This window comes from Mobula birostris, chromosome 13 (assembly GCF_030028105.1).
Source record: "Mobula birostris isolate sMobBir1 chromosome 13, sMobBir1.hap1, whole genome shotgun sequence".
Classification (NCBI taxonomy): domain Eukaryota; kingdom Metazoa; phylum Chordata; class Chondrichthyes; order Myliobatiformes; family Myliobatidae; genus Mobula; species Mobula birostris.
The window spans coordinates 46,974,881-46,990,296 of record NC_092382.1 but is presented as its reverse complement, the minus strand read 5'-3'; the positions used below and the strand labels follow the sequence as shown (position 1 = coordinate 46,990,296).

At 45.2% G+C, this 15,416-nt stretch overlaps 1 protein-coding gene across 1 annotated transcript in view; it reads left to right on the top strand.

The window, feature by feature from the left end:
* The window catches only part of LOC140206777 (NACHT, LRR and PYD domains-containing protein 3-like), a 43,828-nt gene that overhangs the window by 12,926 nt on the left and 15,486 nt on the right, over nucleotides 1-15,416 (top strand). Inside the window, exons 2-5 of the mRNA XM_072274988.1 lie at nucleotides 934-1,102; nucleotides 6,165-6,261; nucleotides 10,344-10,775; nucleotides 11,330-11,502. Coding sequence (XP_072131089.1) covers nucleotides 6,252-6,261; nucleotides 10,344-10,775; nucleotides 11,330-11,502 — 615 coding nt within the window. The 5' untranslated portion in view covers nucleotides 934-1,102; nucleotides 6,165-6,251. The remainder of the gene's footprint in view (nucleotides 1-933; nucleotides 1,103-6,164; nucleotides 6,262-10,343; nucleotides 10,776-11,329; nucleotides 11,503-15,416) is intronic.

Sequence of the window (15,416 nt, the reverse complement as noted above, 5' to 3'; positions counted from 1 at the left end):
GTTTTGTGAGAGTTGATAGAAGAGAAAGGAAACCAGAGCTTTTCCCAGTACATCATCCTGGTACAATCGTCCTGTTTTCCCCGGAAATGTATTCACTACAGTTGTTGCTAACAAGCTTCACAAAAATAATCTGAGGAATGATAAGCATTATGCATGAGGAGCATTTGATGGCCCTGGGCCTGTGTTCAGAGGCGCTTAGAGGGATGGCGATTGAGTGTTGTTGGGGGGAGGTGAAGTTAAGACGGGAGTGATTATTTACACCAACTGAATAACAGCAAGTATGGATGCAGTGGGAATGGAGAAAACGTCTTGATTAGACGGAGAGTTTGGGATCTGAGTGTGCTGCCTCAGAATATGAAGCTTCACTTTAAAACTGAGATGAGAGCAATTATTTAGCCAAATGTTGGTTGATCTGTGGAATTTGATGCCATAAAATGTAGTGGAGGCTACCGTTGGGTATATTCATGTTCTGGATTGCTAAATAGGTGAGAGTTATAGCAGGGAAGCAAGAATACGGTGTTGGAAGAAAAAAATCCTCCATGATTGATTATGGAGCAGAATAGAATGACCGTATCCCCTAAATCTACTCCTACGTATTATGACACATCTTATACCATGACTGAACGATGACTTATTTGTATCCTATCACAAACAACAGAAAGTGTGCAGATTCTGGAGATCCAAGCAACAGACACGAAATGCTGGAGGAACTCAGCAGGCCAGGCAGCGGCTATGGAAGAGAGAAAAGTCGACTTACAGAAGCTGACTGGCCTGATGAGTTCCTCCAGCATTTTGGTTTATAAAATGTGAGGGACAGTTACAGATTTCTTCACTCGGATAATTATGTATGAGTTCAAGATTTAAATTTCAATGAGTTTAATGGTTTATTCTCCTTTGCATTAGTAACATGCTTCATTATCTCTCTGTTTAAAGTTAGATCTGGGCTGAGAGATATATTGGAAGAAACGCCCACGACTGGAAGAAAACCTCAGCTGAAGATGAGGGAACAGCAGCAAGTGGACCAGCTCGATGACTGAGAGCACCAACTGAAGAGAACCATTCTGACTCAGGGTTTCCATTGATTCACTCAGGGGAAAGTTTGGTGAGTCTTATTTACTCAAACTCTAGTCCTTTAGACATTACATTTCTGTACCAAGGCTGGTAGGAAATAGACAATAGACAATAGGTGCAGGGGTAGCCCATTCGGCCCTTCGAGCCAGCAACGCCATTTCCTGTGATCATGGCTGATCATCCACAATCAGTATCCAGTTCCTGCCTTATCCCCACAACCTTTGATTCCACTATCTTTAAGAGCTCTATCCATCTCTTTCTTGGAAGCATCCAGAGACTTGGCCTCCACGGCCTTTTGGGGCAGAACATTCCATATATCCACCACTCTCTGGGTGAAAAAGTTTTTCCTCAACTCCGTTCTAAATGGCCTACCCCTTATTCTTAAACTGTGGCCTCTGGTTCTGGACTCACCCATCAGTGGGAACATGCTTCCTGACTCCAGCGTGTCCAATCCCTTAATAATCTTATATGTTTCAATAAGATCCCCTCTCAGCCTTCTAAATTCGAGAGTATACAAGCCCAGTCTCTCCAATCTTTCGACATATGACAGTTCTGCCATCCTGGGAATTAACCTTGTGAACCTACGCTGCACTCCCTCAATAGCATGAATGTCCTTCCTCAAATTTGGAGATCAAAACTGCACACAGTACTCCAGGTGTAGTCTCACCAGGGCTCTGTACAGCTGCAGAAGGGCCTCTTTGCTCTTATACTCAATTCCCCTTGTTATGAAGGCCAGCATGCCGTTAGCTTTCTTCACTGCCTGCTGTACTTGCATGCTTGCTTTCAACGACTGATGTACAAGAACACCTCGATCTCATTGTACTTCCCCTTTTCCTAACTTGACTCTATTTAGATAATAATCTGCCTTCCTGTTCTTACCACCAAAGTGGATAACCTCACATTTATCCACATTAAACTGCATCTGCCATGCATCTTCCCACTCACCCAGCCTGTCCAATTCACCCTGCATTCTCATAACAGCATCCTCACATTTCACACTGCCACCCAGCTTTGTGTCATCGGCAAATTTGCTAATGTTACTTTTAATTCCCTCATCTAAATCATTAATATATATTGTAAACAGCTGCGGTCCAAGCACTGAACCCTGCGGTACCCCACTGGTCACCGCCTGCCATTCCGAATGGGACCCATTAATCGCTACGCTTTGTTTTCTGTCAGCCAGCCAATTTTCAATCCATGTCAGTACTCTGCCCCCAATACCATGTGCCCTAATTTTGCCCGCTAATCTCCTATGTGGGACTTTATCAAAGGCTTTCTGAAAGTCCAGGTACATTACATCCACTGGCTCTCCCTTGTCCATTTTCATAGTTACATCCTCAAAAAATTCCAGAAGATTAGCAAGCGCGATTTCCCCTTCGTAAATCCATGCTGACTCGGACCGATCCTGTTACTGCTATCCAGATGTGTCGTATTTTCATCTTTTATAATTGACTCCAGCATCTTTCCCACCACCGACGTCAGGCTAACCGGTGGATAATTCCCTGTTTTCTCTCTTCCTCCCTTCCTGAAGGGAGGGACAACATTAGCCTCCCTCCAATCCACGGAACTGATCTTGAATCTATAGAACATTGGAAAATGATTACCAATGCTTCCACGATTTCTAAACCCACCTCCTTAAATACCCTGGGATGCAGGCCATCAGGTCCTCGGGACTTACCAGCCTTCAGACCCAACAGTTTATCCAACACCATTTCCTGCTCAATATAAATTTCCTTCAGTTCATCCATTACCCTAGGTCCTTTGTCCACTATTATATCTGGGAGATTGTTTGTGTCTTCCCTAGTGAAGTCAGATCCAAAATACTTGTTCAATTTGTCTGCCATTTCCTTGTTCCTTGTGAATAGCTGGAGTGAGACTGAATAATCCTAGAAATAACATGTATGCCTCTATCAGACCTAGCTGCAATCACTCCAGATCTACTAATGTGCTGTCAGTATCAGCTCTGCGAAACCACGCCCATTCCCTCATATTGTTTGCTCATTTCAAACTCTCATCAGTTCTGTTTCCTTGCTATTCTGTGTTAGATCAAAATTATCTCAAAACGCGTTGAGAATTTTTGCCTTTATAAGACACCACAGTTGTTTCCTGCTGTAGTGATTGCACAAATGTGGAATTACCGTGAACTACAGCAGCATGTCATTGATTCCTCTGGCTATTGCAAGCTGCAATGATATACTTGCCCTCCAGTATATCGTCACGCAAGCCTTTGTTAAGGGCAAACACTCTTGAAGCCAAATGTCCCAGCATCGCATTTCACTCAGTAATTTGCATTTACATACGCTGTCATCATCAAACACTTTTCTACTAATAAATTGTCAGAACCTACGTACCTGTGACTAAGCAGAATAACTTCCAATGAAGTTATGTTCCCATTTGACCCTGTATCAAATGCATGGGTTATATCTGTAGTTGAGATGAGCAAATGTTCTTGGAGGCTGGTCAGCTGGAGCTGCGGGGGTCGCCTTAAACTCAGTAGTTGTGGGATGGAAACCAGAGTGTTTGGTCAGATGACAGAACAGTTGAAATAAAGGCAGATGCAATGTCCAGAGAGACTGTGGATGGATCGGTTGTGGACAGGGCATAATGTAGTCGGTTGGAAATGTGTTTACTTCAATAAAATAAGTATTAAAAATAAGAGTAACTTAGAGCATGGTTCAGTACATGGATGGTACATGTTATAACCATTTCACAGACCTGACTGTTACAAGGGCAGAATTGAAGTTTGATGTTTCAGGTTTTATTTGGGGGGGTGGGGAGTGAAATGGGGAGAATTGTCTTTACTAATTAGGGATGGTATCACAGGTACATAAAGAGAGGACATCCATGTGGGTGAAAGTCCGAAACGGGAAGGGGGATATCATTCTGAAATTATTCTATAGGCCTCCCCCAAAGCCACCGGTATAACGAGAGCAGATAACTTGGCAGTTTTGGGAAAGCTGCAGAAGCAACAAGGTTGTTATCATTGTTGACCTCCACTTTCCTGATGTTGATTCCACTTGCTTGTTCCAAAATGTGTCAATGGGGCAGAGTGCGTTGTGTGTCCCGGAAGGATTCTTGACATAGTTTGTGGATGGGCTCACCGGAGGAGTTGCCGTACTGCATCTAGTATGAGGCAATGACGCTGGTGTGGTGACAGATGTCACGATGGGTGACCTTCTTGAGATAGTGACCACAACATCCCAACTTTTATTATGATCGTGGACAAGGATAGTAGCAGACGATATGAGGCAGTATTTAATTAGTGAGTGGATAATTACAATGGTATTCGGAGCAGTTTAGGAGTGTAAATTGGGGGAACATTTTCAAAGGGAAATGCACAATGAAACTGTGAAGGTTGCTTCAGGAACACTTGTATGCGGTTCGGGGTCGATTTGTTCCACACACAGTTAAAGAATGTTTATATAAATGAACCGTGGTTCACAAGTGATGGGAACATTTCAGCAAGAGGGAAAAGGAAGCATTCTTTAGATTTAGGAAGCAACATTCAATCAAGGCTCTAGAGAATTATAAGGAAGCCTAGAAGGAGCTTAAGAAGTGACTTAGAGGTCAAAGGGAACTTGAGAAGTCGCTGGGAAGTAGGATGAAAGAAAGCCTAAGGCGTTCTACATGTGGGTGAAGAAGAGGAGGGTGAATAGATTGAGGGCAGGATTACACAGGAGCAAAGGTGGAAACGTGCCTGGAGGATGCGGTGATAGGCGAGGTGTTTAATGAATGTTTTGCTTCAGAGTTACCAATGAGATGGAAAGTGATTGCGACGTTAACATAGCAGCATGGCAATATTGAGAAAGAGATGTTGTTCAATCTACCAATATACACCACGTTACTACAGGAAGTGAGGGGGGAAGGTTACGGGGCACTGACCATGATCATTGAATCCACTATGGCCACAGGCATAGTAACACATGATTGGAGACTGTCAAATTATGTTCTGTAATTCAATAAAGCAAATGGGTTTAATCCTGGGGATTATAGACCAGTGAGAGTTACATCGGGGGTAGGCCAACCCTTGGAAGGAATACTTGGGGGCAGCATTTGGAGAAGCATAATTTTACTATGGGTTGCCATTTTGGCTTTTGGAGGGTAAGTGGAAAAATGGAAGGAGAGGTGCCGGAGCTATTTTTCCACAATATGGCCGAGTCACACACAGAATATAAACCAACATTTGGTTTGACAGATGTGATCAGGAGTTATGGCATTGTGCATGGAAAGTTGTGTTCAACAATACTTTTTAAAGATTTTTGAAGATGATTGTCCATGAGGGTGGGGGAGTGGATGTTGTACATTGAACTCCAGTAAAGCCTTTGGCAAGATGCCTCATGACGGCTTGGTCTGGAAGATAAGGTCACATGCAGTACAGAGAGGGAACGTTAGATGGATTCAAAAATTGCATTGAAGATATCAAGAAAAGAGTGGTGGTTGGAGGTTTCTCCTCCAAATGGAGGCGGGTAACTAGTTGTGTGCCGCAAATCCACAAGTTAGGACATGTGATATTCGCTATTTGATAGCAGTGATTTGAATGCAAGTGCACAAGGCTTGACCAGTAAGTCCGCGGATGACACAAAGTTAGTAGATGGTATTCAATGTGAAGCTTATCGTAGTTTATAGGGGATCTGAATGGGCAGAGGAGTGGTAAATAGATTGTAAAACCAACACGAGCAGCAACGGTTTCATGCAGAGGTTGGTGATGATGTCGAGGGACCTGCCAGAGGAATGAGGCAGGCACAATTGTATAATTCTAGAAGCAAATGGGATGTGAAGATGGAATTAAGAGGCCAGGAGGAAAATGGGTCCAACTTAGGAAATTAAGACCATCTCTGTGGGCACTGTGGTCAGCATTGTCTCGATGGGCTGAAGGGTATGTATCTGTGCTCTGTTGCTCTGTGACTCTATCAGTAGGATGTGCCAAATATTACTGAACAGACATACAGACATGGTGTGAGAGTTGATGTTAATAGTGAATGTTTGGTCCCTAAGCGAACTGCTGCTCTGGTACAGAGGATGGCGATACTGTCACATTTGCGAAGTAATTCTACTCTCTCTGACTCACTGTCCGCTTGTTGTGTGTAATTCAGGGCATCACCAGCAGGTGGAGCTGTTCTGCACCGCGACAAAAGTGTAAACAAGACGACGACAATCAACAATCGTCAGTCAGAATCAGAATGGCTACAGGTACGTTCACTGGGATATTTTTCATTAAACTTCTTCCCTGTTGGTGCACAATAGTTCAGATGAAGAAACTTACACAGGCGCTAACAGGGCAGAGAAAATTTTCATCGAGCAGTGTCATTGATCTCACGGGTAAAGCGGCTTTGTGTAATCGATCTATCCAACAGTTCCAGCACAGGGACCTGACACTAGTAATGGTCGAATGACTCCACTCACCATGCAAAGCTTCACCTGAGTGAAAGGAGCCGGAGAACCTGAATCAACAGGTTGAGAGTTAAACACAAACAGGAATGTGACAACTGTTTTTTGTTACGTGAAAGTCCAGGTTCACGGTTTGTTGCTCATTAGGGCCTGTTCAGAGGTAAAAGACATCGCCAACTTTCATTTATAAAATTCAGAGGCAGGTTGTAAGAACATTTCCGGGACTTCAGAGATTGTGTGATAATACAGCATTTCAGGTTTTGTCGGGGAAGCTATCAACTTCCTCCTCGCTGCGCAAAGTAGATGAGGGGAATTTTCCGAACTCTGTTTTCTGTAGCCGAGCCGAGAGCATTGCCAGCCTTGGAAATGGCTGAGGATCATGAGACACTTCATTTTAGATAATCCTGGGGTCTCTTCAGTGCATCACTGTCTGGTATGGAGGGGCTACTGCACAGGATCGAAAGAAGCTGCAGAAGGTTGTAAATCTCGTCAGCCCCATCTTGGGTACTAGCCTACCAATTACCCAGGACATCTTCAGGGAGAGGTGCATCAGAAAGGCAGCGTCCATTATTAAGGACCTCCAACATCCAGGGCATGTCCTTTTCTTACTGTTACCATCAGAAAGCAGGTACAGAAGCCTGAAGGCACATACTCAGAGATTCAGGAACTGTTTTTTTCCCTCTGCCATCCGATTCCTAAATGGACATTGAACCTTTGGACACTACCTTACTTCATTTTTTAATATATAGTCTTTCTGTTTTTGCACGTTTTTTTAAAAAAAAATCTATTCAGTATACGTAATTTGTTTACTTGTTTGTTTATTATTATTATATTTTCCCCTGCTAGATTGTGTATTTCATTGAACTGCTGCTGCTTCCGTAGGAGGTGTCCTGATACTGTGTAGTGCCCCGGCACTAAGCCTTGATCCCAAACGTGGTACTGGCTCTGTATTCCGTGTACGGGTCCCGGCCCTACGTCCTGTTCCCAAGGAGGTGTCCTGGCTCTGTGTTCCGTGTTCCTGTACTCACGTCCAAGGCTCTGTGTTCCCATACTCAAGTCCGAGGCTCCGTGCTGCTGCACTCAAGTTGAAGTCCAGGCGCCCTGTTCCAGCCCTGCCCAAGTCTGAGATACGTGTCCTCATCCAGTCCATGTGCCTCGCCCAGGCCAGCAGTTCCTCGCCCAGCCCGGTGCTGGAGATTCCTCGTCCCGTACTGGAGTACCTCATCCTGTCCTTGCCAAGATCCTAGTCCCGAGTCCTTGCCAAGGTCCTAGTCCCGGGTCCTTGCCAAGATCCTACTCCCGAGTCCTTGTCAAGATCCTAGTGCCGAGTCCTTGCCAAGATCCTAGTCCCGAGTCCTTGCCAAGATCCTAGTCCCGAGTCCTTACCAAGATCCTAGTCCCGATTCCTTGCCAAGATCCTAGTCCCGAGACCTGGCCAAGATCCTAGTCCCGAGTCCTTGCCAAAATCCTAGTCCCGAGTCCTGGCCACGATCCTAGTCCCGAGTCCCGGCCAAGATCCTAGTCCCGAGTCCTTGCCAAAATCCTTGTCCCGAGTCCTTGCCAAGATCCTAGTCCCGGGTCCTTGCCACAATCCTAGTCCCGAGTCCTTACCAAGATCCTAGTCCCGATTCCTTGCCAAGATCCTAGTCCCGAGTCCTGGCCAAGATCCTAGTCCCGAGTCCTTGCCAAAATCCTAGTCCCGAGTCCTGGCCACGATCCTAGTCCCGAGTCCCGGCCAAGATCCTAGTCCCGAGTCCTTGCCAAAATCCTTGTCCCGAGTCCTTGCCAAGATCCTAGTCCCGGGTCCTTGCCACAATCCTAGTCCCGAGTCCTTGCCAAGATCCTAGTCCCGAGTCCTTGTCAAGATCCTAGTCCCGGGTCCTTGCCAAGATCCTAGTCCCGAGTCCTTACCAAGATCCTAGTCCCGAGTCATTGCCAAGATCCTAGTCCCGGGTCCTTGCCAAGATCCTAGTCCGGAGTCCTTGCCAAGATCCTAGTCCCGAGTCCTTGCCAAGATCCTAGTCCCGAGTCCTTGCCAAGATCCTAGTCTCGAGTCCTTGCCAAAATCCTAGTGCCGAGTCCTTGCCAAGATCCTAGTCCCGAGTCCTTGCCAAAATCCTAGTCCCGAGTCCTTGCCAAAGTCCTAGTCCCGAGTCCTTGCCAAGATCCTAGTCCTGAGTCCTTGCCAAAATCCTAGTCCCGAGTCCTTGCCAAGATCCTAGTCCTGAGTCCTAGCCTAGACCCGGGTTCCGGTTCCGAGTCAAGACCCAGGTTCGAGTCCCAACCAAGACTCAGGTTCCGGGTCCTTGTCCAGACTCTGGTTCCGGAGTTCTGAGTTCCTAGTCCAGTCTCCTTGTTCCTAGTTCCACGTCCGGGTCCCGTGTTTCTAGCCTAGGCCCTGAATCCTAGTCTCGTTCAGGGCCTGTGTCCATCTCCAGCGTCCTTTCTTCCCGATTTCCCTTGCTTTCTGGATAATCTTCGTCCTGCTCCTTGTACTTCAGTGGCTGTTTCTTGCCTTTTTGGCCGCTACCATCACCCTCCTGACTTCAGATTCTGTTTTAATACCCCAGTCCATGTCTGGTCTGTGGCCAAATGGTGAACGTGAATTCTCAATACTTCCCTCTTCAGATGATCTGCTACCTGAATTTAAATTACCTGTATCTCTGATGCGAAATCCGCTTTAACCAATGACCAACTGTCTCTGTCTCTGGTAGGCATTGTCATTGTGCTCAACTCTGTATTCCAGGTGGAGTAAAACAGAGATTACAGTGTGGAAACGGGTCCTTCGGCTCAACTAATTCATGCTGTTCTAAATGTCTCTGAGCTTGCCCGATTTCCCAGCAGCTTTTCCCAAATTTCCCTTGCAGACTTCTTCTATCCTTTTCCCCGCCCACATCTTCACAACTTTGTAATTTTGTTTGTGTTTAAAGCCTCCTCTGGCTGCATGTAATTTATACCCATCAGCCGCCACGTGAAAAAAAGAAATGTCCTTTCGGTCCTTTTTAAATTTCTGCCCTGGAGTCTCAGACTCCCCTAACCTAGGAAACAGACTATGACCATCTACCTTATCTGCATTCCTGATTATTTTATGTAGGTGTGTAAGGTTACCCTTCAAGCTCACATGATCCAGGACAAATTTTACCCGAACCATGTAACACAAAAAACAAACAGCCCCATCCAGTAACGTACTTGTCAATCTCCTCTACACTCTTCCCAGCTGAATCACATCCATTTTGTAGATTAGCAACTGTAAGTGCACATAAAGTTCTCTAAGGGAGACTTTACGTTTAGCTACTAGAACTGCATACAAGACTGTCCTTTTGCCAATGACTTGTATAGTTGTTACCTGACGATTATCATCCGGGAGACGGGATGGACCCAGGGAACTAGGCATCAATGGCTTCAAGGTTATGGTCAGTCTGTACCCCAGGGAACTGGACATTTTTCGTCTCAAGTCAATGGTCAGTCTGTGACCCAGGGGACAAGACAGTGTGTGACAAAACAAACGCAGATCGTGTGATCTGGAGGATCGGACCATGAGTAATCCAGTGGCTTGTCTGTGAGTGACACAGGTGACTGGACAGTTTATGATCCAGGGAAATTTATGTTTGTGGAAATAATCCCAGTGATAATTCCCGGTATCACCTGAGGCCGTTCCATTAATAACAGCTGGGTATCAGTGTGTTCAGCTAACGCGTAGTCGGGCATTATTATTACTGTGGCTTATCGGGATGGTCCCCTAGCAGGACGTGTGATTCACATTCACCAGCACAGTCCCACTCCAAATCTGGTGAGACAGAGTCTCGGCTCCATTGTGGACACCCATTGTGAATCTTTCTTCGAGGACAAATCACTCTAAACCTGCTATTCATCATTTATTTCAGGTGGGAGGTTAAATCGGGTTCGGACAGTACTCAAGATGTTCTTACCATTGAAGTTATTGGGGGAAGATGATCGGGACACGGGAAGCAAGGTACCAAAGCAGGGTCGGATTGAGAGCAATGTCCCAATAGAATGTGGTCCGGCCGCAGCGGAAGTGGAGCAAATTCAGCCCAGAGACAGTGACGTCAGGAACACTGATCGGGACCCTGGAACCGGTACAAGTGAGGCGACTGTCTGTCAGCCCAAAGACAGTGACGTCAGGAACACTGATCAGGACCCTGGAACCGGTACAAGTGAGGCGACTGTCTGTCAGCCCAGAGACAGTGACGTCAGGAACACTGATCAGGACCCTGGAACCGGTACAAGTGAGGCGACTGTCTGTCAGCTCGGAGGCTCATTGAACACGGAATTGTCAAGTCCCCAACAAGGGGCAGGTGAGTGAAATATAAGCATGATGTATTCACAGAATGTGACAGGGAGGAGGGAAAATGTGAGGCCTTGTTGGAGGGTTGGTTAGAGAAGAGGGGGAATGTGTGGGTGTGTGTCAAGTGGTTTAGTGAGACACGGGTTAACCCACTGCAGGAAATGTAATACCTACTCTGAGGATTTTCTGGATGTATATTGGAGGAAATGCGGCTGTCCGGGGTATGAATTAAATGACTTGTATTCGCCAAGATGGAGAGAGCATCTCTGGGAAAAGAGCATCATTGACAGCCTCAGCAGGTATCGCCCAGCCTAATTTTAAATAACTGGATTGTGTTGGCTGGAGGTGGGTCGGTTTTCCAGTAAAGTTGCCCTTCTGGTGATGTGATGCCCAAAACATTGTTGGATAGGTTTTAAGGTCAGTGTTGGAAATTGGTACAAAATCCGTGTTTGTTGCTGAAGACGGCTGAATATTGAGTTTCAAGACATTATTGATTTGCTGAGTGCTGTGAGAGCCGTGAAGATAAGGAATATTTGAGTTCATGTCTACGTTCTCATTTTATAGTCACAGAGCCAGAGTTTGCAATCTCTGACCTCCTGGCGCAGGGGGGTGAATATCAACTGTACCAACTGACAAAGTTCTACAGGGACAGACTGGAACAAGCGATTGAAGAAAAAGTTGAAAGGCTCGGTTGGATGTTGACAAAGGAGGGACATTTCAGTCGAGAAGAAAATGAGGTGAGTGTATTTCTTGTATTGTCACCGAACTGCTGGTATCTGAGAGAAAAGTGATCAATATTAAACTCCTGCACATTCTAGGAATTCTACGTGACAACAGAGACTTTGATCTCTGACTGTCTCCAGCAGATCTGGTTTCAGCTGTTAAGGCGGGGAGCACTGGGAAGTGCAGAATCAGCGTCACCTTTTCCTCTCACACCTGCTGTATTTATCAGTGTGTTAGAAGTGCAGTAGTTCATATCTGGACTGTTGAAAAGGCATTCAGTCCAAACTTAATTTTGCATCTTATCAGGACCGTCGGTCAAGTTCACCTCAGATCATTAATTCAGTGTGAATATTAAACTGTCAGATTGTAAATTGGGCCAACTGGCTTCGCTGCGGTACTTGAGGGAGGGAAAACTGCTAACTACAGCTGGTCTGGTCTCCAGCTGAGATCCCGAAAAATGACTGGCTGAGGTCATAGTCATAAAAAGTTAGAGCACATAAACAGGCCCTTTGGCCCATCTATTCCTTGCCGGACTACTGAAACTGCCTATTCCCATTGACCTGCACCGGGCCATGACGCTTTATCATTCATCTATCTATCCAGTCTTCTCTGAACTGCTTGTACAACTTGCGCTGTAAATTCGTTCCACACTCTCGCCACCCTCTGAGTGAAGAAGTTTCCCCTCATGTGCCCCTTGAACTTTTCACCTTTCATCTTTTACTGATGACCTCTTGTTGTAGTGAGGCATAAAGTCCTAACCTGTTCAATCTTTTCTTATAACTCCGGTCCTTCAGTCCCGGCAAAATCGCTGTAAATTTTCTCGGTACTCTTTCAAACTTCTTTACATCTATCATATAAGTAGGTGATCAGAACTGCACACAATACTCACAATTAGGCCTCAGAAATGTCCTATGCACGTTCAACATCATATCTCACCTTCTGTAGTCGAGATTTTCATTAATGAAGGCTAGTGTGCCAAATACTTTCTTTCCGATTATCTACCTTTGCTGCCATTTTTAAAGAATTATGGACCTGTATTCCCAGATCGTTTTTTTTTCTACTACACTCCTCTGTGTCCTACTAGTTACTGTATAAGATCGACCCTTCCAAATTGCAACACGTCACACTTGTCTGCATTAAATTGCATCGGTCATTTTCAGCCCATTTCTCAGCTGGTTTAGACACCACTGCAAGCTTTGGTAGTCTTTCTCACTCTCCACTACACTAACCCACTCTGGGTGTCATCCGCAAATTTGCTGATCCAATTAACCACACTTTCATTCAAATCATTGATAACGATGACAAACAACAACATAACCAGCACCGATCCCTGTGGCACCGCACGAGTTACAAATTCCCAGTCAGGGATTCAACAGTCTATATCCACTCTGTCTTCTTCCAAAAAGCCAATGTCAAATCCAATTTACCATTTTAAGTTGAATGCTGAACAACTGAACTTTATTGACCACCCTCCTTGGCGGTACCTTGCCAAATGTTGTGCTAAAGTCCATAGAGACAACACCCACTCCTTCGATTCATCAACTTTACCTTCCTGTAAAAACTTTAAGATTGGTTAGACATGAACTATCACGCACAAAGCTGATACCTTATGACCCCAAAAATCAATAGGTGTCCTGAAAGAGCATACATATATATATCAGACGAACGTTTTGGTAAGCTATTTTACACTATTAGCTAGTCTACCTTCATATTTCATGTTTTCTCTACTTAGGGATTTTTAGTTGCTTTATGCTGGTTAGTAAAAGCTTCCCAGGCCTCCAGCTTTCCACGATATTTTGCTATATTCTATGCCCTTTCCTTTGCTGTTGTGCTGGCATTGACTTCCTCATCAGCCACGGTTGATCATCTTCCCTTTGGTATAAATTTCCATCTTTGGGATTATCTACCTCTACCTGCACCTTCCGAATCTCTCCCAGAATCTTCATCCATTTCTGCTTTGCTGTTGCCTCTGCTAGAGTCCTCTTCCAATTTATTTTTGCCCAGCTCCTCTCTCATGCCTCTGTAGTTCCTTTATTCCACAATAATACGGATACAGCTACCTTTCACCTTCTCCCTCTCAAACTGCAGTGTGGGTTCTGCTGTTTTCTGATCACTGCCTCGTAAGGGTTTACTTACCTTAAGCTCCCCAATCAAATCTGGTGCAATACACAACAACGAATCCAGATACGCCTTTCCTATAGTGGGCTGAAACATAAGCTTCTGTCAAAAGCCATCTCTTAGGTACTCTATAAATTCCCTCACTTGGGATTCAGCACTGACCTGATTTTGTAAAGCTTCCTATATATTGAAATTTCCCATGACTATTTTAATATTGACCACTTTACATGCCTCTTCTCTCTGCCACTGGAATTTGTAGCCCACATCCTGGTGACTGTTCCATCAGGGTCATTTTTCCTATGCAGTTTCTTAACATCTGCATCGTTCAATCAGATGTCACCTCTTTATAAGGACTTTTTATTTTTCTATGACAACAGAGTCAACCCAACCCTTTCACCCACCTGCCTATCCTTTCGATTAAATATTTATCCTTGGATGTAAGCACCCAAATATGATCTTCTTTCAGCCACGATTCAGTGATGACCACCATCATTTTTTTTTTCGCTCTCTCGCTCTCCCCTCTCTTCCTTTCTTGTTGTCACATCTTTTTGATGTAATGTTGCTCATTAGAAATATAGAAAACCTACAGCTCGATGCAGGCCCTCCGGCCGACAGGTTGTGCCGAACATGTCCCTACCTTAGAAATTACTAGCCTTACCCATAGCCCTCTATATTTCCAAGCTCCATGTACCTATCCAAAAGTCTCTTAAAAGACCCTATCGTATCCGCCTTTACCACCATTGCCGGCAGCCCATTCCACGCTCACTCATCCCTCTGAGTAAAAACCTTACCCCTGATATCTCATCTGTACCTCTCCCCAGCACCTTAAACCTGTGTCCTCCTGTGGTAACCATTTCTCCCCTGGGAAAAGCCTCTGACTATCCACACGATCAATGCCTCTCATCGTCTTATACACCTGTATCAGGTCACCTCTCATCCTCAGTCGCTCCAAGGAGAAAAGGCCGCGTTCCATCAATCTATTCTCATAAAGCATGCTCGCCAATTCAGGCTACATCCTTGCAAATTTCCTCTGCACCCTTTCTATAACTTCCACATCGTTCCTGTAGTGAGGCGACCAGAACTGAGCACAGTACTGCAAGTGGGGTCTGACCAGGGTCGTATATAGCTGCAACATTACCTCTCGGTTCCTAAAATCAATTCCAGGATTAATGAAGGCCTATAGACCGAATATCTTCTTAACCACAGCGTCAACCTGCGCAGCTGTCTTTGAGCGTCCAGTGGATTCGGACCCCCAGATCCCTCTGATCCTGCACACTGCCAAAAGTCTTACCATTAATACTATATTCTGCCATCATATTTGACCTATCAAAATTAAACACTTCACACTTACCTGGGTTGAACTCCAACTGCCACTACTCAGCCCAGTTTTGCATCCTATCAATGTCTGGCTGTAACCCCTGACAGCCCTCCACAGTATCCACAGCTCCAATCTTTCTGTCATCAGCAAACTTAATAACCCATCCCTCCACTTCCTCATCCAGGTCATTTATAAAAATCATGAAGAGTAAGGGTCCCAGAAGAGATCCCTGAGGCACTCCACTGGTCGCAGACCACCATGAAGAATATGCCCCATCTACAACCACTCTTTGCCTTCTGTGGGCAAGCCAGTTCTGGATCCACAAAGCAATGTCCTCTTGGATCCCATGCCTCCTTCCTTGCTCATTAAGCCTTGCATGGGGTACCTTATAAATGCCTTGCTGAAAGCCATACACACTACATCTACTGCTCTTCCTTCAACAATGTGTTTAGACACATCCTTCATAAATTCAATCAGGCTCGTAAGGCACGA